The 22,502-nt window shown below is 46.2% G+C and overlaps 1 protein-coding gene across 1 annotated transcript in view; it reads right to left on the bottom strand.

Moving 5' to 3' along the window:
- LOC138643505 (zinc finger protein 850-like) overlaps positions 1–22,502 on the bottom strand; it is a 184,680-nt gene that overhangs the window by 83,234 nt on the left and 78,944 nt on the right. The window contains exons 10-16 of the mRNA XM_069732403.1: positions 17,903–18,085; positions 2,043–2,114; positions 1,009–1,106; positions 853–919; positions 662–750; positions 497–584; positions 305–393 (exon numbers count right to left, since the gene is read on the bottom strand). Coding sequence (XP_069588504.1) covers positions 305–393; positions 497–584; positions 662–750; positions 853–919; positions 1,009–1,106; positions 2,043–2,114; positions 17,903–18,085 — 686 coding nt within the window. The remainder of the gene's footprint in view (positions 1–304; positions 394–496; positions 585–661; positions 751–852; positions 920–1,008; positions 1,107–2,042; positions 2,115–17,902; positions 18,086–22,502) is intronic.

The following is a 22,502-nucleotide window of genomic DNA, read 5'->3' as shown; positions in this document are numbered from 1 at the left end:
AAATGGCGCTATAATAATAAATAATAATAATAATATATGCTTGACAAGATCTGGAGACCCGGTGGTCAGACCCTGCTCAGATTGTGAGATCTGGTCTATGTTTCATGGGTGTGCGACACCAGCCTAAGACATGGAGAAAAGAATAGCCTGAGAGTTAGATCCAATATATGAGCTGTGAGACCCTAATGCTTTGTAACCAGCACTTTCTATCCTCTCCTCGAGTGTAGAAACCTTTGAACAGAAACCACCCAAAATCTCTGATATCCGTCACCGCAGATTTGGCACAAAGCTCAGCATCATCTACCTGAGGAGTCTCCAGAACGTTGTGACTTCCCTCTGGGCGGTCCGGGGAATACAGAGGACGGGGACATCTCTCTGGGGGGTCTCCTTCATCTGTAGGAGACACAGAGCAGATAGTTTGAATGTGATGATAGGATGATGGGAGTTGTATCTAGAGGACGCTCTTTTACAACCAGTGATTGTCTCCGCTCCTTACACAGCTGGTCGTCCTCAGTCTTCTCTTCTTCTCCATCTTCGTCATCATCCTCTGTAACCTCCACCTTAATATCCATCAGATTCTCAGCCTAATCAGAGAAGACAATAATGTAAAATTAACAGAAGTTCTGTAACTTTATGGTCGTATTTTAGTAGAGTCACCTACCTGATGATTCTCCGGGACGTCGTGACTTCCTTCTGGACGGTCCGGGGAATGTAGAGGATGGGGACATCTCTCTGGGGGGCTTCTCTCATCTGTAGGAGACACAGAACAGATAGTTTGCATGTGATGATAGGATGATGGAAGTTGTATCTAGATGACATTCTTTAAACCAGGTGAAGGTCTCCGCTCCTTACACGGCTGATCGGCCTCCGTTTCCTCTTCATCTATAACCTCAACCTTAATATTCATCAGATTTTCATCCTAATCAGAGAAAACAATAGCGTGACATGAACAGTGAGTGGTTCGGTAACTTTATGGTCGTATTTGGGTAAGAGCCCAGCACCATCTACCTGATGATTCTCCGGGACGTTGTGATTTTCCTCTGGACAGTCCGGGGTACACAGAGGACGGGGACATCGCTCTGGTGGGCTTCTCCTCCTGGATCCATCTGTGGGTGATACAGACACAGTGGTGGAGTCCCTGACTGACTGGAGATCTCACCATACATCACACACTTCTCTCATCACCTCTTCTAGCTTTACTTATGAGGGTCATACAATAATGTTGTGCTCGTCAACAACACCAAGATAACACAGTCGTGCCCACACAACAAAATCAGGCCCGGAGCGGCTGGTCCACACCAAGACTCCAGTTTCATCCTTCTCTTGCAAAAATCAATTTTCTGAATTTGGAAGAGACTCAAACATGTGTGAATTTAGACGAGTTGAAGAAAACCCGTCTTCAAATACATTAAAATGTCACTAGAGTCCCGACACTTGGCCTTTATTATAAGACCCCATAATGTGTGACGTTTCACTGCGCTGCTGGGGCTAAGATTTTGACCTTTGGGAAGAGATCAACTTTTTTTTTTTTTTTTTTTAGTGTGCGGATTAAAAAAAAGTCAAATCATCTGTGAAGTAGTCGGTGTGCTGGGCATTAGGAGTCACGTTTCACGAGCTGCAAGTGGGTCTTCATGCGGGTGGAACACTCGTATACACATTATCCATGCAGACTTGAACAAACTTACGCACATCTAAGAAAAAGCAGCAAATGCCAACATGCCGAACAACAAAAAAAACAGAGGCAGCGGTGGGCCACAGAGTTTGCAACTGAATACTGTTACTGAATGAACTGTTGGCAATTCTTCCGCTCATCTGAACAAACCCATTTCTTTGGCTTTCACCTTTCCACATCCACGACAGCCAGAACTTTGTATTTTCCAAGGTTTTAGGCGTTCTCCAATGAACGTCTGGTGAGATGTTTCTTCGATATTTAGTTCCACCATATAACAAACATTGGCCACCTTCTTTTAGAAGAGCACCACTCTCAAAGACCAAATTACATAGCAATTTTGTAATTACAATGTATTTACGTCTCCTCTTACCTTCCGATGTGGGATGCCGGTCGCTCTCCATCATGATGTCCTCGTACAGATCTTCTTCACTAGTGTGTAATCCTGTGTTGGAGAGATGCTGATAATATCACTATGTATACACTCACAATTAGTCACATAGATCTTTCTACGGGAGACAATCTTCCTCCTTCAACCAATCTCCCCTCATTAATCAATAAACTGATAACCTTCCCGATATTGGAGAAGACTTCCATCACCGCATCATGAAATGATCTGGATCCTCCGAGAGACCTCATTTTGTTAATCATAAACTCTACTCAATGTTTTGTTTTCAGTGGCTAAACCCTTCCGGACACATCAGCCCCAACGATGAACACTGCCAGCTCCCTCCTCTAAGAGCATCGTCCTGACCTAGCTCTGATCCCTGCTCACAAGAGAAAATGGACCCCAAAATATGTTGTGCAATTTCTCCCGAGTACACAATATCCAATACGTGAGGAAAAAATTACTGTTAGGTAGGCGAACTCTAATCAGAAAAGCCAAACAAGTGGTTTAGGCCCATTGCGGCTCAGAAGGGAGGGGGGCATTTACTTGATTTCTTTTGCAAGGTGAGGAGCCATTTCGCGTTTCTAGAGTCTTTGTGCTACCAGTAACGTGGAAGCCCCCTATATTTCTGTTAATAGATGACAGACCTGAGTGGGGACTTGCTTTTTTCTGGATTGAGTTGAAGCTTTTACTGAGAACATTTTACATAACTTTTGAGATCACATTTATCCTGATCTTTACGCTGAGCACTTTCCATCTAAATCTTCATCTTCCATCTAAATCTCCGAGTGGTGTGATTCAGATGAAACCCCAGAGGGATCCATTCACTATTATGAGGCAGCAGAGTTAATCTGGACTCCGTCTGGCCTCTGTTCAGCGGTGTCCTTTTGAGAAGTGCACAAAACTGTGTTGGACCACATTTTTATGTACGCTTAAAAATACAGACACCGCCGGATTACATGTCCTATGGCATCAACAGTGCCTCCATCTGCCTCATTATATCAGACAGATATTCCATCTGAATCACATATTTCAGAGATTTACACAGAAATCCCGGTGTAAGTGCTCAACGTAAAGCACAGGATAAATGTGCGCCAAGCCTGTGATCTTTAGGAGGCAGAATGAAAAAAAATCAACAGCAGGTGAAGAATTTTTTTTTGCCATTCCTCGTGTGGTATAAGTGATTAGGCGACTTTATTCTTCAGGTCGGTGCGATTACAGCGATACCAGATTTATATCGGGTTTTTATGTTTCGGTGCCGTCACACTAAAAGACGCTTTTATTGGAAAAACTATTTTTTTCATAGCCAGATTCTGAGAGCTAATAATTTTCCTATATTTCTGCTTACAGTCATGTGAGGGCTTGATTTTTGCGGGAGGAGTTGACATTTTTATTAATACCATTTTCAGGGACATTTTTTGATCGCTTTCTATTCCAATTTTTGGGAGGCAGAATGAACAAAAACAGCAATTCAGAAATTGTTTTTCTTTTTACTTTTTTTTTTTTTTTTTTTTAATACCGCTCCATGTGTGGTAAAATTGATACGACAGCTTTATTCTTTGCGTCAGTAAGATTACAACGATACCACATTTACAACTTTTTTTATGTTTTGCCACTTCTACACAATATTCTACACAATATTTGCAGAAAAATACAATTTTTTTGCATCACTTTATTCTGAGAGCTATAACTTTTTTTATTTTTCCGTTGATGGAGCTGTATGGGGGCTTGTATTTTGCGGGACAAGATGACGTTTTCAACAATACCATTTTTATTTCCATTGGACTTTGTGATTGCGTTTTATTTCCCTTTTTGTTTTGCGGTATGATAAAGCATCATTTTTGCCACTGAAGGGGATAACTAGTGACACAGTTTTATAAATCGGGTCATTCCGGACACGGCGATACCAAACCTGCACTTTGTTTATTTCTATGTTTTTTACAAAAATATATATAAAATATATAATGTACGTATTTATTGATATTTTTTTATTTTGTGATTTTTTTTTCTTAATGTTTTTTTCAATGTTGCTGTCTTCTATGGGACTTTAACCTTTTGTACTGCGATCAGTGGTATAATGCACCAGCATTGCAATGCATTATACCAGTCAGAAGCGTCTGAGGCTATGCTGCTGGCATGGTCTAACAGGCATGACGTAGCTGGGTGACCCGGAGGTAGTAATGACGACCTTGCAACGATCGGGCCCTCGCAGTGATTTCGCAGGAGAGCTGATTGGAAGGGAGCCGCCTCGCTCTCCCAGCCTTCTAAATTCTGCGATCAATATCTTTTGTGGCACTTAGGGGGCTAAAACGACTGGTGCGGGCGCTACTCCTGGACGTAACAGCTGGGTATTGTCTTCACCTTAAGCCGAGCTCCCGGTGGCGATCGTGCGGGCACAGCTCCTGTGTCCTGCATGATAGCCATGACAAACCCATATGTGAAGGGGTTAATAGGTACACTTATTTATGGGGAGCTTTTAGGTTTAGCAGCAAACATTCACATTTTGAAGACTTTCCGAAATTTTTTTTTTTTTTTTTTTTAGGGGCAGATCCAATACTCGCGTGCCTTTGAGAAATGTCCAGTATGTATCATAAGCCCCCCATAAACCACGCTATTTCAAAATGCAAACCCCTTATAGTGTTCAAGAGCGTATTAAAGACGTTTGTTGACCCTTCAGGTGTGCCCCAGGAATTAATGCAGAGGGGAATGATACAAAATTAAAAATGCTATTTTTTGCTAATGTTTCTTAGTAGTAGAAGCACACAACATGTTACACAGTAAATCCCCTATATGCGGTCACACACTACTGTCTGTGTACACGGACGGCTCAGAAAGGAAGGAGCCATTTGCTTTTACAGAGCAAATTTTGCCAGCATGGTTTTCAGACACCATATCATATGTGCACAGCCCCTGAGGTATCACAACAGGTGAAACCATATCATATGTGCACAGCCCCTGAGGTATCACAACAAGTGAAACCATATCGTATGTGCACAGCCCCTGAGGTATCACAACAGAGGAAACCATATCATATGTGCAGAGCCCCTGAGGTATCACAACAGGTGAAACCATATCATATGTGCAGAGCCCCTGAGGTATCACAACAGGTGAAACCATATCATATGTGCAGAGCCCCTGAGGTATCACAACAGGTGAAACCATATCATATGTGCACAGCCCCTGAGGTATCACAACAGGTGAAACCATATCATATGTGCACAGCCCCTGAGGTATCACAACAGGTGAAACCATATCATCTGTGCAGAGCCCCTGAGGTATCACAACAGGTGAAACCATATCATATGTGCACAGCCCCTGAGGTATCACAACAGGTGAAACCATATCATATGTGCACAGCCCCTGAGGTATCACAACAGGTGAAACCATATCATATGTGCAGAGCCCCTGAGGTATCACAACAGGTGAAACCATATCATATGTGCAGAGCCCCTGAGGTATCACAACAGGTGAAACCATGTCATATGTGCAGAGCCCCTGAGGTATCACAACAGGTGAAACCATATCATATGTGCACAGCCCCTGAGGTATCACAACAGAGGAAACCATATCATATGTGCACAGCCCGAGGTATCACAACAGAGGAAACCATATCATATGTGCACAGACCCTAAGGTATCACAACAGGGGAAACCATACTTTAGGGGCTCTGCACATATGATATCACAACAGGGGAAACCATATCATATGTGCACAGCCCCAGAGGAATCACAAGGGAAACCATATCGTATGTGCACAGTCCCTAAGGTATCACAACAGTGGAAACCTATATGTGCACAGCCCCAGAGGAATCACAACAGGGGAAACCCTCCAGAAGTGACCTCATTTTGAACATTACACCCCTCAAAGCATTTATCAAGGGCTGTAGTGGTCATTTTGACCCATAAGGTCAACCCAGTACTATGTTTGCACAATAAAATACTTTTTACATCCCAAAAACATTTCTTTTACCACCAGATTTTGGAAGCCATAACTTTATTTTTCTGTTAATGGAGTTGTAACATAGTAACATAGTTAGTAAGGCCGAAAAAAGACATTTGTCCATCCAGTTCAGCCTATATTCCATCATAATAAATACCCAGATCTACGTCCTTCTACAGAACCTAATAATTGTATGATACAATATTGTTCTGCTCCAGGAAGACATCCAGGCCTCTCTTGAACCCCTCGACTGAGTTCGCCATCACCACCTCCTCAGGCAAGCAATTCCAGATTCTCACTGCCCTAACAGTAAAGAATCCTCTTCTATGTTGGTGGAAAAACCTTCTCTCCTCCAGACGCAAAGAATGCCCCCTTGTGCCCGTCACCTTCCTTGGTATAAACAGATCCTCAGCGAGATATTTGTATTGTCCCCTTATATACTTATACATGGTTATTAGATCGCCCCTCAGTCGTCTTTTTTCTAGACTAAATAATCCTAATTTCGCTAATCTATCTGGGTATTGTAGTTCTCCCATCCCCTTTATTAATTTTGTTGCCCTCCTTTGTACTCTCTCTAGTTCCATTATATCCTTCCTGAGCACCGGTGCCCAAAACTGGACACAGTACTCCATGTGCGGTCTAACTAGGGATTTGTACAGAGGCAGTATAATGCTCTCATCATGTGTATCCAGACCTCTTTTAATGCACCCCATGATCCTGTTTGCCTTGGCAGCTGCTGCCTGGCACTGGCTGCTCCAGGTAAGTTTATCATTAACTAGGATCCCCAAGTCCTTCTCCCTGTCAGATTTACCCAGTGGTTTCCCGTTCAGTGTGTAATGGTGATATTGATTCCCTCTTCCCATGTGTATAACCTTACATTTATCATTGTTAAACCTCATCTGCCACCTTTCAGCCCAAGTTTCCAACTTATCCAGATCCATCTGTAGCAGAATACTATCTTCTCTTGTATTAACTGCTTTACATAGTTTTGTATCATCTGCAAATATCGATATTTTACTGTGTAAACCTTCTACCAGATCATTAATGAATATGTTGAAGAGAACAGGTCCCAATACTGACCCCTGCGGTACCCCACTGGTCACAGCGACCCAGTTAGAGACTATACCATTTATAACCACCCTCTGCTTTCTATCACTAAGCCAGTTACTAACCCATTTACACACATTTTCCCCCAGACCAAGCATTCTCATTTTGTGTACCAACCTCTTGTGCGGCACGGTATCAAACGCTTTGGAAAAATCGAGATATACCACGTCCAATGACTCACCGTGGTCCAGTCTATAGCTTACCTCTTCATAAAAACTGATTAGATTGGTTTGACAGGAGCGATTTCTCATAAACCCATGCTGATATGGAGTTAAACAGTTATTCTCATTGAGATAATCCAGAATAACATCCCTCAGAAACCCTTCAAATATTTTACCAACAATAGAGGTTAGACTTACTGGCCTATAATTTCCAGGTTCACTTTTAGAGCCCTTTTTGAATACTGGCACCACATTTGCTATGCGCCAGTCCTGCGGAACAGACCCTGTCGCTATAGAGTCACTAAAAATAAGAAATAATGGTTTATCTATTACATTACTTAGTTCTCTTAGTACTCGTGGGTGTATGCCATCCGGACCCGGAGATTTATCTATTTTAATCTTATTTAGCCGGTTTCGCACCTCTTCTTGGGTTAGATTGGTGACCCTTAATATAGGGTTTTCATTGTTTCTTGGGATTTCACCTAGCATTTCATTTTCCACCGTGAATACCGTGGAGAAGAAGGTGTTTAATATGTTAGCTTTTTCATCGTCATCTACAACCATTCTTTCCTCACTATTTTTTAAGGGGCCTACATTTTCAGTTTTTATTCTTTTACTATTGATATAGTTGAAGAACAGTTTGGGATTAGTTTTACTCTCCTTAGCAATGTGCTTCTCTGTTTCCTTTTTGGCAGCTTTAATTAGTTTTTTAGATAAAGTATTTTTCTCCCTATAGTTTTTTAGAGCTTCAATGGTGCCATCCTGCTTTAGTAGTGCAAATGCTTTCTTTTTACTGTTAATTGCCTGTCTTACTTCTTTGTTTAGCCACATTGGGTTTTTCCTATTTCTAGTCCTTTTATTCCCACAAGGTATAAACCGCTTACACTGCCTATTTAGGATGTTCTTAAACATTTCCCATTTATTATCTGTATTCTCATTTCTGAGGATATTGTCCCAGTCTACCAGATTAAGGGCATCTCTAAGCTGTTCAAACTTTGCCTTCCTAAAGTTCAGTGTTTTTGTGACTCCCTGACAAGTCCCCCTAGTGAAAGACAGGTGAAACTGCACAATATTGTGGTCGCTATTTCCTAGATGCCCAACCACCTGCAGATTTGTTATTCTGTCAGGTCTATTAGATAGTATTAGGTCTAAAAGTGCTGCTCCTCTGGTTGGATTCTGCACCAATTGTGAAAGATAATTTTTCTTGGTTATTAGCAGAAACCTGTTGCCTTTATGGGTTTCACAGGTTTCTGTTTCCCAGTTAATATCCGGGTAGTTAAAGTCCCCCATAACCAGGACCTCATTATGGGTTGCAGCTTCATCTATCTGCTTTAGAAGTAGACTTTCCATGCTTTCTGTTATATTTGGGGGTTTGTAACAGACCCCAATGAGAATTTTGTTACCATTTTTCCCTCCATGAATTTCAACCCATATGGACTCGACATCCTCATTTCCTTCGCTAATATCCTCCCTTAAAGTGGACTTTAGACAAGACTTTACATAGAGACAAACCCCTCCTCCTCTCCGATTTTTACGATCCTTTCTAAACAGACTGTAACCCTGTAAGTTAACTGCCCAGTCATAGCTTTCATCTAACCATGTCTCGGTTATTCCCACTATGTCAAAGTTACCTGTAGATATTTCTGCTTCTAGTTCTTCCATCTTGTTTGTCAGGCTTCTGGCGTTTGCGAGCATGCAGTTTAGAGGATTTTGTTTTGTTCCAATCTCCTCACTGTGGATTGTTTTAGAAATGTTCTTACCTCCCTTCTGAGTATGTTTTCCTGGGTCGTCTTTGTTCGAGTCTAATGTTTTTCTTCCCGTCCCCTCTTCTTCTAGTTTAACGCCCTCCTGATGAGTGTAGCGAGTCTTCTGGCGAATGTGTGTTTCCCAGGTTTGTTGAGGTGTAGTCCGTCTCTGGCGAGGAGTCCATCATACCAGTAATTCACACCGTGGTCCAGGAATCCAAATCCTTGTTGTCTGCACCATCGTCTTAGCCAGTTGTTTGCATCAAGGATCCTGTTCCATCTCCTGGTGCCATGCCCGTCTACTGGAAGGATAGAAGAAAAAACTACCTGTGCATCCAGTTCCTTTACTTTCTTCCCCAACTCTTCAAAGTCCTTGCAGATTGTCGGTAGGTCCTTCCTTGCCGTGTCATTGGTGCCAACATGTATCAGAAGAAATGGGTGGACGTCCTTGGAGCTGAAGAGCTTTGGTATCCTATCGGTCACATCCTTGATCATCGCACCTGGAAGGCAGCATACTTCTCTTGCAGTTATGTCCGGTCTGCAGATGGCTGCTTCGGTGCCTCTCAGTAGTGAGTCTCCCACCACCACCACTCTTCGTTGCTTCTTGGCTGTACTTTTTGCTGTCACTTGTTGCTGTGTGCCCTTTTCTTTTTTGCTTGCTGGTATTGCTTCATTCTTAGGTGTGCCATCTTCATCCTCTACAAAGATTTGATATCGGTTCTTCAGTTGTGTCAAGGCTCATTTTTTTACGGGATGAGTTGCAGTTTTTATTTGTACTGTTTTGAGTTGTATGCGACTTTTTGATTGTTTTTTATCCCATTGATTTTGCGAGGAAGGGTGACGCAATCAGTAATTCTGACTTTTCTTTTTCATGGTATTTACTGAGTGGGATAAATAGCTGCTTGTTTTATATTTCTGGTCATTGCTAAAGTGACAAAAGGGAGCAGGATCTTCTGTGGGAGGCGATTATTATTTAAAAGCAGGAATTGAAGATCGAAGGAGGTAAATTGTATATTCCTGGTGCATTCTGGGAAGAGTGAAGAGTCGCCAAGAGTCTGAGGATCTTTGGGTGTAACTAGATGGACTCTTCTAACCATGCGCCTGACGGAGCACAAATCTTTAACGTGATTCCACAGAAATTTGTTTTGTTCCACATGGAGGAGATTCCCCATACGGTGCTGCAATGTGCGCTATATGTGTACAGACTTGTCAGAGGAAAAGACAAAGTTACGTGCCAGAAATACAAGCATGTCTTCCGGAAAGAATATCTGCACTGACGCTCATCACAGAAGATGAGGATTTCCCGACAGAGCAGAAGAATCTCCACAGAATGTTCCAAGAGAAGAACTTCTCGGTGTTCCTGCAGAAGGTAATGACAGAGCAGAAATAACTATTCAGAATGTTCGGAGAGAAGCAGCTTTCAATGTATCTGCAAAAGAAGAGAAATGGAGCATGCGACCCAAAGATGCCGGAGGATGAGGAGGCCGTCAGCACCCATACCGCTGAAGAACCGCAACCAGGCTCTCACGCAGGACAACCATGAAGATGTACATAAAGTGCGGTGCCTACAAAGAACACCCCAGTAAGAAATCAGAAGCCTCTTGAAGGGAAAAAAAAAAAAAAGAAGAGCTGTGGTGAAGAAGAAGAAAGCGGTGGTCCTGGGGGATTCCTTACTGAGAGGAACAGAAGCCGCTATCTGCAGACCAGACATCACCTCTCGAGAAGTGTGTTGTCTTCCAGTGCCAAAATCAAAGAGGAGTCTGACTTCTCAGGGCTACAGACGACCACCCATGCCTATTAATACAAGTAGGAACAAATGACACCGCAAGAAAGGACCTAGAAACTATAGGAAGACTGCGAAGACCTAGGCCGGAAAGTGAAGGAACTGGTAGTGAAGGTCATCTTCTCATCCATCATCCCAGTGGATGGACATTGACCAAGGAGACTGAACAGGATACTACAGGTGAACAACTGTCTACGTCAATGGAGTCATGAGCAACGTTTTGGGTTTCTTGACCATGGAGTGGATTACCTGTGTGATAGACTCCTTGCTAGATATGGGTTGTATCTTATGAAACAGGAAAACACATATTTAGCAGACGCCATGCTACACTCATCAGGGGAGCTTTAGAACAACATGGGATGATAAATATACGGCCAGGAAGAAATATGCAGCTAATGAATTCTTTTGAGAACCCTGCTATCAAAAGTGGAAAGGAAGAAAAAAGACAACAAACTCTGAACGGAAATAGATGAGCAAGAAAAAACGACTACAAAACAAAATGTGTCTATACAAATGCACAGAGAATGGGAAACAACCAAGGAGAATTGGAGCTGCTAACACAGGAAGGGAGATATGATGTCACAGGCATCACTGAAACTTGGTGGAAAGATACACATGTTGGAATACAAATCTTGAAAGCTACAACTTATTTATTAGAAACAGGATAAACAGGAGGGGAGGAGCTGTTGCATTGTATGTTAGGAACATACAGAGATCCAAGCTTCAGAGAATGGTGGCTCTGCCGAAACTGTGTAAGAATACAAGGAGAGAAGAACAGAAAGGACACTATTATAGGTGTTTACTATAGGCCACCTGGACAGACTGAAGATATGGATAAACTCTTCTTACATCAGATGTCTCTGTTCTCAGAAAAGTATAACAGTGTCCATGGGAGATTTTAACTATCCAGATATTTATTGGGAATCTCTCTCAGGCAAAAGTACTGGGTCCAGAAAATTCTTATCTTCTCTTGCTGACAACTTTATCTTTAAAAAGGTAGAAGTGAGAACAAGAGGATGTGCAATCTTGGACCTAATTCTTACCGACAGGGAGGAAATGGTTGAGGAAGTAAAAGTGGCCAGGAATTTAGAAGGCAGCGATCATCCAATCCTCGAATTTTGGATTACAAGAGGAGGAAGACCAGCGAGGACTCAGACTTTAACCCCTTCATGACCTTGGGATTTTTCGTTTTTCCGTGTTCGTTTTTCACTCCCCTCCTTCCCAGAGCCATAACTTTTTTATTTTTCCGTCAATTTGGCCATGTGAGGGCTTATTTTTTGCGGGACGAGTTGTATTTTTGAACGACATCATTGTTTAGCATGTCGTGTACTAGAAAACGGGAAAAAAATTCCAAGTGCGGTGAAATTGCAAAAAAAGTGCAATCCCACACTTGTTTTTTGTTTGGCTTTTTTGCTAGGTTCACTAAATGCTAAAACTGACCTGCCATTATGATTCTCCAGGTCAGTACGAGTTCATAGACCCCTAACATGACTAGGTTATTTTTTATCTAAGTGGTGAAAAAAAATTCCAAACTTTGCTAAAAAAAAATAAATAAATAAAATTGCGCCATTTTCCGATACCCGTAGCGTCTCCATTTTTCGTGATCTGGGGTCGGTTGAGGGCTTATTTTTTGTGTGCCGAGATGACGTTTTTAATGATAGCATTTCGGTGCAGATACGTTCTTTTGATTGCCCGTTATTGCATTTTAATGCAATGTCGCGGCGACCAAAAAAACGTAATTCTGGCGTTTTGAATTTTTTTCCCGCTACACTGTTTAGCGATCAGGTTAATGTTTTTTTTTAGTTGATAGATCGGGCGATTCTGAGCGCGGCGATACCAAATATGCGTAGATTTTATATTTTTTTTATTGATTTATTTTGATTGGGGCGAAAGGGGGGTGATTTAAACTTTTATATTTTTTTAATTTTTTTAACATTTTTATCAACTTTTTTTTTTTACTTTTGCCATGCTTCAATAGTCTCCATGGGAGGCTAGAAGCAGGCACAACTCGATCGGCTCTGCTACATAGCAGCGATCTGCTGATCGCTGCTATGTAGCAGAAATGGAGGTGTGCTGTGAGCGCCGACCACAGGGTGGCGCTCACAGCCACCGGCGATCAGTAACCATAGAGGTTTCAAGGACCTCTATGGTTACAATGGAGATGCATCGCCGACCCCCGATCATGTGACGGAGGTCGGCGATGACGTCATTTCCGGCCGCCCGGCCGGATGCGGTAGTTAAATGCCGCTGTCTGCGTTTGACAGCGGCATTTAACTAGTTAATAGGTGCGGGCAGATCGCGATTCTGCCCGCGCCTATTACGGGCACATGTCAGCTGTTCAAAACAGCTGACATGTCCCGGCTTTGGTGCGGGCTCACCGCGGAGCCCTGCATCAAAGCAGGGGATCTGACCTCGGACGTACTATCCCGTCCGAGGTCAGATAGGGGTTAAGGTTGGACTTCAGAAAGGCAGATTTTAATGGACTCAAAGAAGGTAGGAAAGGTCCAATGGCCGGATGTTCTAAAGGTCAGAAATGTCCAAGAAGAATGGAGATTTTCCTAAATGAAATTCTCATTACACAGTCGGTAACAATCGTGAAAACAAGAAAGAATTGGAAGCATTTAAAGAGACCAGGATGGATGAACACAGAACTTAATCACTTGTGAAAAAGGAAACAAGGAATGTATATCAGATGGAAAGTGGGGGAATATCTAAAGAAGAATATAACGCTGTCTCCAGGGAATGCAGGGCAAGAATTAGAACAGCTAAAGCCAGTAATGAAGTAAGGCTAGGTTCACATTGCGTTAGGGCAATCCGTTAAGCGCATAGCGCTAGCTGATAGCGCTAACGCAATGTATCTATAGGGTTCGTGTTTGCCGATCCCGCTAGCGCAGATCCCCGATCTGCGCTAGCGAGGACAGGACTTCAGACGCTGCAAGCAGCGTCTGAGGTCCGTCACAAAATAACTGTACATCGCTAGCGCGTGCCGAAAATGGCACGCGCTAGCGATGCACTACAGATAAAAATCACATTGCTGTCAATGTGTCCGCTAACGGACCCGTTGCACGGCGTTAATTGCGACAATTTGGCGGTGCAACGCAGTCCGTTAGCATTAACCCATTAACGCAATGTGAACCTAGCCTAAGGCTTGCAAGGGAGACCAAAAGCAATAAAAAGGATTTTGGGGGTTTGTCAAAAGCAAAAGAAAGGGCAAAGAAGCTATAGGATTTTTACAGGATAAAAAGGGTGAAGTGGTCAAAAATTATGTTAATAATAATTTTATTTATATAGCGCCAACATATTCCGCAGCGCTTTACAAAATATGTTGAGAAGAACAAACTTTTACATTCCTATTTTGCATCTGTGTTCTCTAAGAAAGGCAAAAGCAATTCTAACAACTGATCTTCATGGTGCCATCGAAGGAATGAAAGAATCCACACAGAGAGATGGTCCAGGAATACTTAGCTATTTACATGAATTTACATTTCCTGGTCCAGATGAATTACATCCTAATGTACTGAAAGAGATAGCAGAGGAAAGTGCAGAACCACTAGCCAGAATCTTTGAAAAATCCTGGAAAATAGAAGTTCTAGAAGATTGAAGAAGGGCAAATGTTGTCCCCATCTTCAAAAACTGAAAGAAGATGGAGCCAGGAAATTACAGGCCAGTGAGACTAACTTTTATAGCAGGAAAGATCAGTGAACAAATTATTAAACAGCATATATGCAAGTACTTGGATAAGAATACAGTAATTAACCAGAGCCAGCATGGGTTTGTAGCAAACAAGTCATGTCAGACTGATCTAATTTCCTTCTATGATGGAATCACTGACTGGGTAGATCAGGGAAATGCGGTAGATATAGCATATCTCTACTGCAGCAAAGCATTTGATAAAGTATCTCATACTATTATAGAAACTTAAAGGGAACCTGTCATCCCCAAAATCGAAGGTGAGCTAAGCCCACCGGCATTAGTTGCTTATCTACAGCATTCTGTAATGCATTCTGTAATGCTTTAGATAAGCCCCCGATGTATCCTGAAAGATGAGAAGAAGAGGTTAGATTATACTCACCCAGGGGTGGTCCCACTGCGGTCAGGTCCGATGGGCGTCGCAGTCCGGTCCTGGGCCTCCCATCTTCTTACGATGACGTCCTCTTCTTGTCTTCACGCTGCAGCTCCGGCGCAGGCGTACTTTGTCTGCCCTGTTGAGGGCAAAGTACTGCAGTGCGCAGGGCCTCTCTGACCGTTTCCCAGCTCCTGCGCACTGCAGTACTTTGCTCTGCCCTCAACAGAACAGATAAAGTATGCCTGCGCCGGAACCTGAAGACAAGAAGAGGACGCCATCGTAAGAAAATGGGAGGCCTTGGACCGGACCGCGACGCCCATCGGACCGGACCGCAGTGGGACCGCCCCTGGGTGAGTATAATCTAACCTCTTTTTCTCCTCTTTCAGGATACATCGGGGGCTTATCTACAGCATTACAGAATGCATTACAGAATGCTGGAGATAAGCCCCTGATGACAGTGGCCGCAGCTCACCTTCCATTTTGGGGGTGACAGGTTCCCTTTAAGACTTTGGAGTGGGGGCGTGTTCTTTGTTCCTCAGAGTGTTGCTGCCTACTTATGATTGGTCAACATGACAAAGAGTAAGAAGTACACGCCCCACTGAAATCTCTCTGGTAAATACCCACGAGGAGTTAAAAATAGCTGTTTAAGTGCCCAATATTTAGATTTCTAATATCTCTGCAACAGAAGGAAAAATTAAAAAACAAACAAAAATAATGTTATTCTGCTCTGCACCGAAGCCTATGATCTTGTGTGTGCAATTCAACATGACGCATTTAGTAAAAGGTCCTCTTTAAAGGGAACCCGTCTGCAGAAAAAAAATGCTATTAACCTGCAGATACGGAGTCAGTAGCGTTACTAAGCTGCCCAGCGCCTGCACTTAGCCGAACACTGCGGCGAGAACATTTACTTTATTTTTACCGGCAGGGTCACCGGTTCAGTCTGAATTGGGGTCGGCTGCCAGTCAGGGCCGCAGATGCCGGGCGGGTTAGTAATGCTATTAACCTGCAGACTGACCCCATACCTGGAGGTTAACGGTGTTTCTTCTGGTGACAGGTTCCTTTTAAAGAGCTTGAAAGACCTTAAATCCAGTCCTAGGACACCTCAGAGGATAATGTGTTTTTCACTACAATTTGCTGCAATTTAAATTTTTGGGGAAAAAATTGCTAAAAATAGGAAATTCGAATTTAAAAAATATTTGCTTGTTTTTAGTGATGAGTGGACGTGCTGGGATCCGTGCCGGACGTGATGGGACCCGTGCCTGACGTGATGGGACCCGTGCCGGACGTGATGGGACCCGTGCCTGACGTGATGGGACCCGTGCCTGACGTGATGGGACCCGTGCCGGACGTGATGGGACCCGTGCCTGACGTGATGGGACCCGTGCCTGACGTGATGGGACCCGTGCCGGACGTGATGGGACCCGTGCCTGACGTGATGGGACCCGTGCCTGACGTGATGGGACCCGTGCCTGACGTGATGGGACCCGTGCCTGACGTGATGGGACCCGTGCCTGACGTGATGGGAACCGTGCCTGACGTGATGGGACCCGTGCCTGACGTGATGGGACCCGTGCCTGACGTGATGGGACCCGTGCCTGACGTGATGGGACCCGTGCCTGACGTGATGGGACCCGTGCCTGACGTGATGGGACCCGTGCCTGACGTGATGGGACCCGTGCCTGACGTGATGGGACCCGTGCCTGACGTGATGGGACCCGTGCCGGACGTGATGGGACCCGTGCCGGACGTGATGGGACCCGTGCCGGACGTGATGGGACCCGTGCCGGACGTGATGGGACCCGTGCCTGACGTGATGGGACCCGTGCCTGACGTGATGGGACCCGTGCCTGACGTGATGGGACCCGTGCCTGACGTGATGGGACCCGTGCCTGACGTGATGGGACCCGTGCCTGACGTGATGGGACCCGTGCCTGACGTGATGGGACCCGTGCCTGACGTGATGGGAACCGTGCCTGACGTGATGGGACCCGTGCCTGACGTGATGGGACCCGTGCCTGACGTGATGGGACCCGTGCCTGACGTGATGGGACCCGTGCCTGACGTGATGGGACCCGTGCCTGACGTGATGGGACCCGTGCCTGACGTGATGGGACCCGTGCCTGACGTGATGGGACCCGTGCCTGACGTGATGGGACCCGTGCCTGACGTGATGGGACCCGTGCCTGACGTGATGGGACCCGTGCCTGACGTGATGGGACCCGTGCCTGACGTGATGGGACCCGTGCCTGACGTGATGGGACCCGTGCCTGACGTGATGGGACCCGTGCCGGACGTGATGGGACCCGTGCCGGACGTGATGGGACCCGTGCCGGACGTGATGGGACCCGTGCCGGACGTGATGGGACCCGTGCCTGACGTGATGGGACCCGTGCCTGACGTGATGGGACCCGTGCCTGACGTGATGGGACCCGTGCCGGACGTGATGGGACCCGTGCCGGACGTGATGGGACCCGTGCCTGACGTGATGGGACCCGTGCCTGACGTGATGGGACCCGTGCCTGACGTGATGGGACCCGTGCCTGACGTGATGGGACCCGTGCCTGACGTGATGGGACCCGTGCCTGACGTGATGGGACCCGTGCCTGACGTGATGGGACCCGTGCCGGACGTGATGGGACCCGTGCCTGACGTGATGGGACCCGTGCCTGACGTGATGGGACCCGTGCCTGACGTGATGGGACCCGTGCCTGACGTGATGGGACCCGTGCCGGACGTGATGGGACCCGTGCCTGACGTGATGGGACCCGTGCCTGACGTGATGGGACCCGTGCCTGACGTGATGGGACCCGTGCCTGACGTGATGGGACCCGTGCCTGACGTGATGGGACCCGTGCCTGACGTGATGGGACCCGTGCCTGACGTGATGGGACCCGTGCCTGACGTGATGGGACCCGTGCCTGACGTGATGGGACCCGTGCCTGACGTGATGGGACCCGTGCCTGACGTGATGGGACCCGTGCCTGACGTGATGGGACCCGTGCCTGACGTGATGGGACCCGTGCCCTCCATCCCACAGCCGGTACCTGCAGAACCAGCCTCCTCTCGCACACAGAGATCACAATTATCTGTTTTCAGGCCGAGAACAGAAGCCGCGGATGAGAGCCGCACAGTCCGGGAAGCCGCGACCTGCACCGTCCTGTCTGATCTGCCGCTGAAGGACCTGTGTGACGTCACTAATGTGAGACCAGACCAGCAGGGGGCGGGGCCTGCAAGAGAAGCAAGTAATAGGGCGTGGCTCAAAGACCTGTCAAGATGTCACCACCATGTGATCAGTCACATGAGAAGGCGGAGTTAAACGAACTAAAAGCTGGTCATGTGACAAAGGGTGGACAAGACGTGAAGGATTCGTTGTGTTTGAACAGCAATGAAAGCTGAGGGAGAGAAACCCCGCCCAATGCAGACCCCGCCCAATAGAGACCCCGCCCAATGCAGACCACGCCTTTTTTTTGCAAACAGCGAAGTGTTCCATAAACACAACGAAAACCAGAGTCAGAGGCAATAACTTGCAGTCCCCCACATAGTATAATGGGCCCCACAGCCCTCCCAACACTATCACAGCCCCCTACACAGTAAAATGGGCCCCCCACATAGTATAATGGGCCTCACAGCCCTCCACACAATATCACGGCCCCCTACACGGTATAATGGGCCCCATACAGCCCCCCACACAGTACCACGGCCCCCTACACAGTACAATGGGCCCCCACACAGTATAATGGGCCCCATACAGCCCCCCACACAGTACCACGGCCCCCTACACAGTACAATGGGCCCCCACACAGTATAATGGGCCCCATACAGTCCTTCACACAGTAAAATGGGCCGCCAAACAGTATAATGGGCCCCATACAGTCCACACAATATAATGAGCCCCCACACAGGTTTGGATACACATGATGAGAGCATTATACTGCCTCTGTACAAATCCCTAGTTAGACCGCACATGGAGTACTGTGTCCAGTTTTGGGCACCGGTGCTCAGGAAGGATATAATGGAACTAGAGAGAGTACAAAGGAGGGCAACAAAATTAATAAAGGGGATGGGAGAACTACAATACCCAGATAGATTAGCGAAATTAGGATTATTTAGTCTAGAAAAAAGACGACTGAGGGGCGATCTAATAACCATGTATAAGTATATAAGGGGACAATACAAATATCTCGCTGAGGATTTGTTTATACCAAGGAAGGTGACGGGCACAAGGGGGCATTCTTTGCGTCTGGAGGAGAGAAGGTTTTTCCACCAACATAGAAGAGGATTCTTTACTGTTAGGGCAGTGAGAATCTGGAATTGCTTGCCTGAGGAGGTGGTGATGGCGAACTCAGTCGAGGGGTTCAAGAGAGGCCTGGATGTCTTCCTGGAGCAGAACAATATTGTATCATACAATTATTAGGTTCTGTAGAAGGACGTAGATCTGGGGATTTATTATGATGGAATATAGGCTGAACTGGATGGACAAATGTCTTTTTTTGGCCTTACTAACTATGTTACTATGTTACTATGTTACTATGTTACAGTATAATGGGCCCACTGTTATGACCTGGTGGTTAGGAGCACCCGAAATGACCTGATGGTTAAACCGATACAGGACAAGCTCTGGGAAGTGGGAGCTCTGCTGACCGCAATCCCTAATCCTATCACACAACTAGAAATAGCCGTGGAGCGTACCTAACATGGCCTAGACGCCTCGACACAGCCTAAGAACTAGCTAGCTCTAAAGATAGAAAACAGCCGGGACCAGCTGCTTCGAAAGCATCACCAAACCAGGGATTCAAGCTTCAGGAGGCTAATTTGCATATTCCAGGTGCCTTCTGGGAGAAGCGAAGTCTCCCTAAGCTAGAAGATCGTTGGGTACAGCCGGGACCAGCTGCTTCGAAAGCATCACCAAACCAGGGATTCAAGCTTCAGGAGGCTAATTTGCATATTCCAGGTGCCTTCTGGGAGAAGCGAAGTCTCCCTAAGCTAGAAGATCGTTGGGTACAGCCGGGACCAGCTGCTTCGAAAGCATCACCAAACCAGGGATTCAAGCTTCAGGAGGCTAATTTGCATATTCCAGGTGCCTTCTGGGAGAAGCGAAGTCTCCCTAAGCTAGAAGATCGTTGGGTACAGCCGGGACCAGCTGCTTCGAAAGCATCACCAAACCAGGGATTCAAGCTTCAGGAGGCTAATTTGCATATTCCAGGTGCCTTCTGGGAGAAGCGAAGTCTCCCTAAGCTAGAAGATCGTTGGGTACAGCCGGGACCAGCTGCTTCGAAAGCATCACCAAACCAGGGATTCAAGCTTCAGGAGGCTAATTTGCATATTCCAGGTGCCTTCTGTGAGAAGCGAAGTCTCCCTAAGCTAGAAGATCGTTGGGTACAGCCGGGACCAGCTGCTTCGAAAGCATCACCAAACCAGGGATTCAAGCTTCAGGAGGCTAATTTGCATATTCCAGGTGCCTTCTGGGAGAAGCGAAGTCTCCCTAAGCTAGAAGATCGTTGGGTACAGCCGGGACCAGCTGCTTCGAAAGCATCACCAAACCAGGGATTCAAGCTTCAGGAGGCTAATTTGCATATTCCAGGTGCCTTCTGGGAAAAGCGAAGTCTCCCTAAGCTAGAAGATCGTTGGGTACAGCCGGGACCAGCTGCTTCGAAAGCATCACCAAACCAGGGATTCAAGCTTCAGGAGGCTAATTTGCATATTCCAGGTGCCTTCTGGGAGAAGCGAAGTCTCCCTAAGCTAGAAGATCGTTGGGTACAGCCGGGACCAGCTGCTTCGAAAGCATCACCAAACCAGGGATTCAAGCTTCAGGAGGCTAATTTGCATATTCCAGGTGCCTTCTGGGAGAAGCGAAGTCTCCCTAAGCTAGAAGATCGTTGGGTACAGCCGGGACCAGCTGCTTCGAAAGCATCACCAAACCAGGGATTCAAGCTTCAGGAGGCTAATTTGCATATTCCAGGTGCCTTCTGGGAGAAGCGAAGTCTCCCTAAGCTAGAAGATCGTTGGGTACAGCCGGGACCAGCTGCTTCGAAAGCATCACCAAACCAGGGATTCAAGCTTCAGGAGGCTAATTTGCATATTCCAGGTGCCTTCTGGGAGAAGCGAAGTCTCCCTAAGCTAGAAGATCGTTGGGTACAGCCGGGACCAGCTGCTTCGAAAGCATCACCAAACCAGGGATTCAAGCTTCAGGAGGCTAATTTGCATATTCCAGGTGCCTTCTGGGAGAAGCGAAGTCTCCCTAAGCTAGAAGATCGTTGGGTACAGCCGGGACCAGCTGCTTCGAAAGCATCACCAAACCAGGGATTCAAGCTTCAGGAGGCTAATTTGCATATTCCAGGTGCCTTCTGGGAGAAGCGAAGTCTCCCTAAGCTAGAAGATCGTTGGGTACAGCCGGGACCAGCTGCTTCGAAAGCATCACCAAACCAGGGATTCAAGCTTCAGGAGGCTAATTTGCATATTCCAGGTGCCTTCTGGGAGAAGCGAAGTCTCCCTAAGCTAGAAGATCGTTGGGTACAGCCGGGACCAGCTGCTTCGAAAGCATCACCAAACCAGGGATTCAAGCTTCAGGAGGCTAATTTGCATATTCCAGGTGCCTTCTGGGAGAAGCGAAGTCTCCCTAAGCTAGAAGATCGTTGGGTACAGCCGGGACCAGCTGCTTCGAAAGCATCACCAAACCAGGGATTCAAGCTTCAGGAGGCTAATTTGCATATTCCAGGTGCCTTCTGGGAGAAGCGAAGTCTCCCTAAGCTAGAAGATCGTTGGGTACAGCCGGGACCAGCTGCTTCGAAAGCATCACCAAACCACGCGCCTTACGGAGCGCGAATTTTTGCCTGTAGGACATTATTGCAAGAGAGCTTGGCTGAGTAGATTACACAAGAAGGAAAACACACAGCAAGTCAGCAGGATCTAGGAGCAACATGGCAGATGTGACAACCTACATGGTGAGCTGCAGCATGTGCTACATGTTCACAGATCGACCAGAAGAAGAATCCAATTTCACCTGTCAGAAGTGTAGACTAGTGGCCCTTTTAGAAGAAAAGGTGCGGGGTCTGGAAGAAAGAATAGCAACTTTGAAACTCATCAAAGAGAATGAAGACTTTCTAGACAGAACAGAAGCATCTCTACTGGTCACAGAAGGTGAAAAAAGTGTCAGAGAACCTCCAAAAGCAGATGAGTGGAAGCATGTGACCAAAAGAAGCAAGAAGACCATGGAGAAATCACCAACCACACAACTGAAGAACCGATATCAAATCTTTGTAGAGGATGAAGATGGCACACCTAAGAATGAAGCAATACCAGCAAGCAAAAAAGAAAAGGGCACACAGCAACAAGTGACAGCAAAAAGTACAGCCAAGAAGCAACGAAGAGTGGTGGTGGTGGGAGACTCACTACTGAGAGGCGCAGAAGCAGCCATCTGCAGACCGGACATAACTGCAAGAGAAGTATGCTGCTTTCCAGGTGCGATGATCAAGGATGTGACCGATAGGATACCAAAGCTCTTCAGCTCCAAGGACGTCCACCCATTTCTTCTGATACATGTTGGCACCAATGACACGGCAAGGAAGGACCTACCGACAATCTGCAAGGACTTTGAAGAGTTGGGGAAGAAAGTAAAGGAACTGGATGCACAGGTAGTTTTTTCTT

This window comes from Ranitomeya imitator, chromosome 6 (genome assembly GCF_032444005.1).
Source record: "Ranitomeya imitator isolate aRanImi1 chromosome 6, aRanImi1.pri, whole genome shotgun sequence".
NCBI lineage: Eukaryota > Metazoa > Chordata > Amphibia > Anura > Dendrobatidae > Ranitomeya > Ranitomeya imitator.
This window is presented reverse-complemented; position numbering and strand designations above follow the sequence as displayed.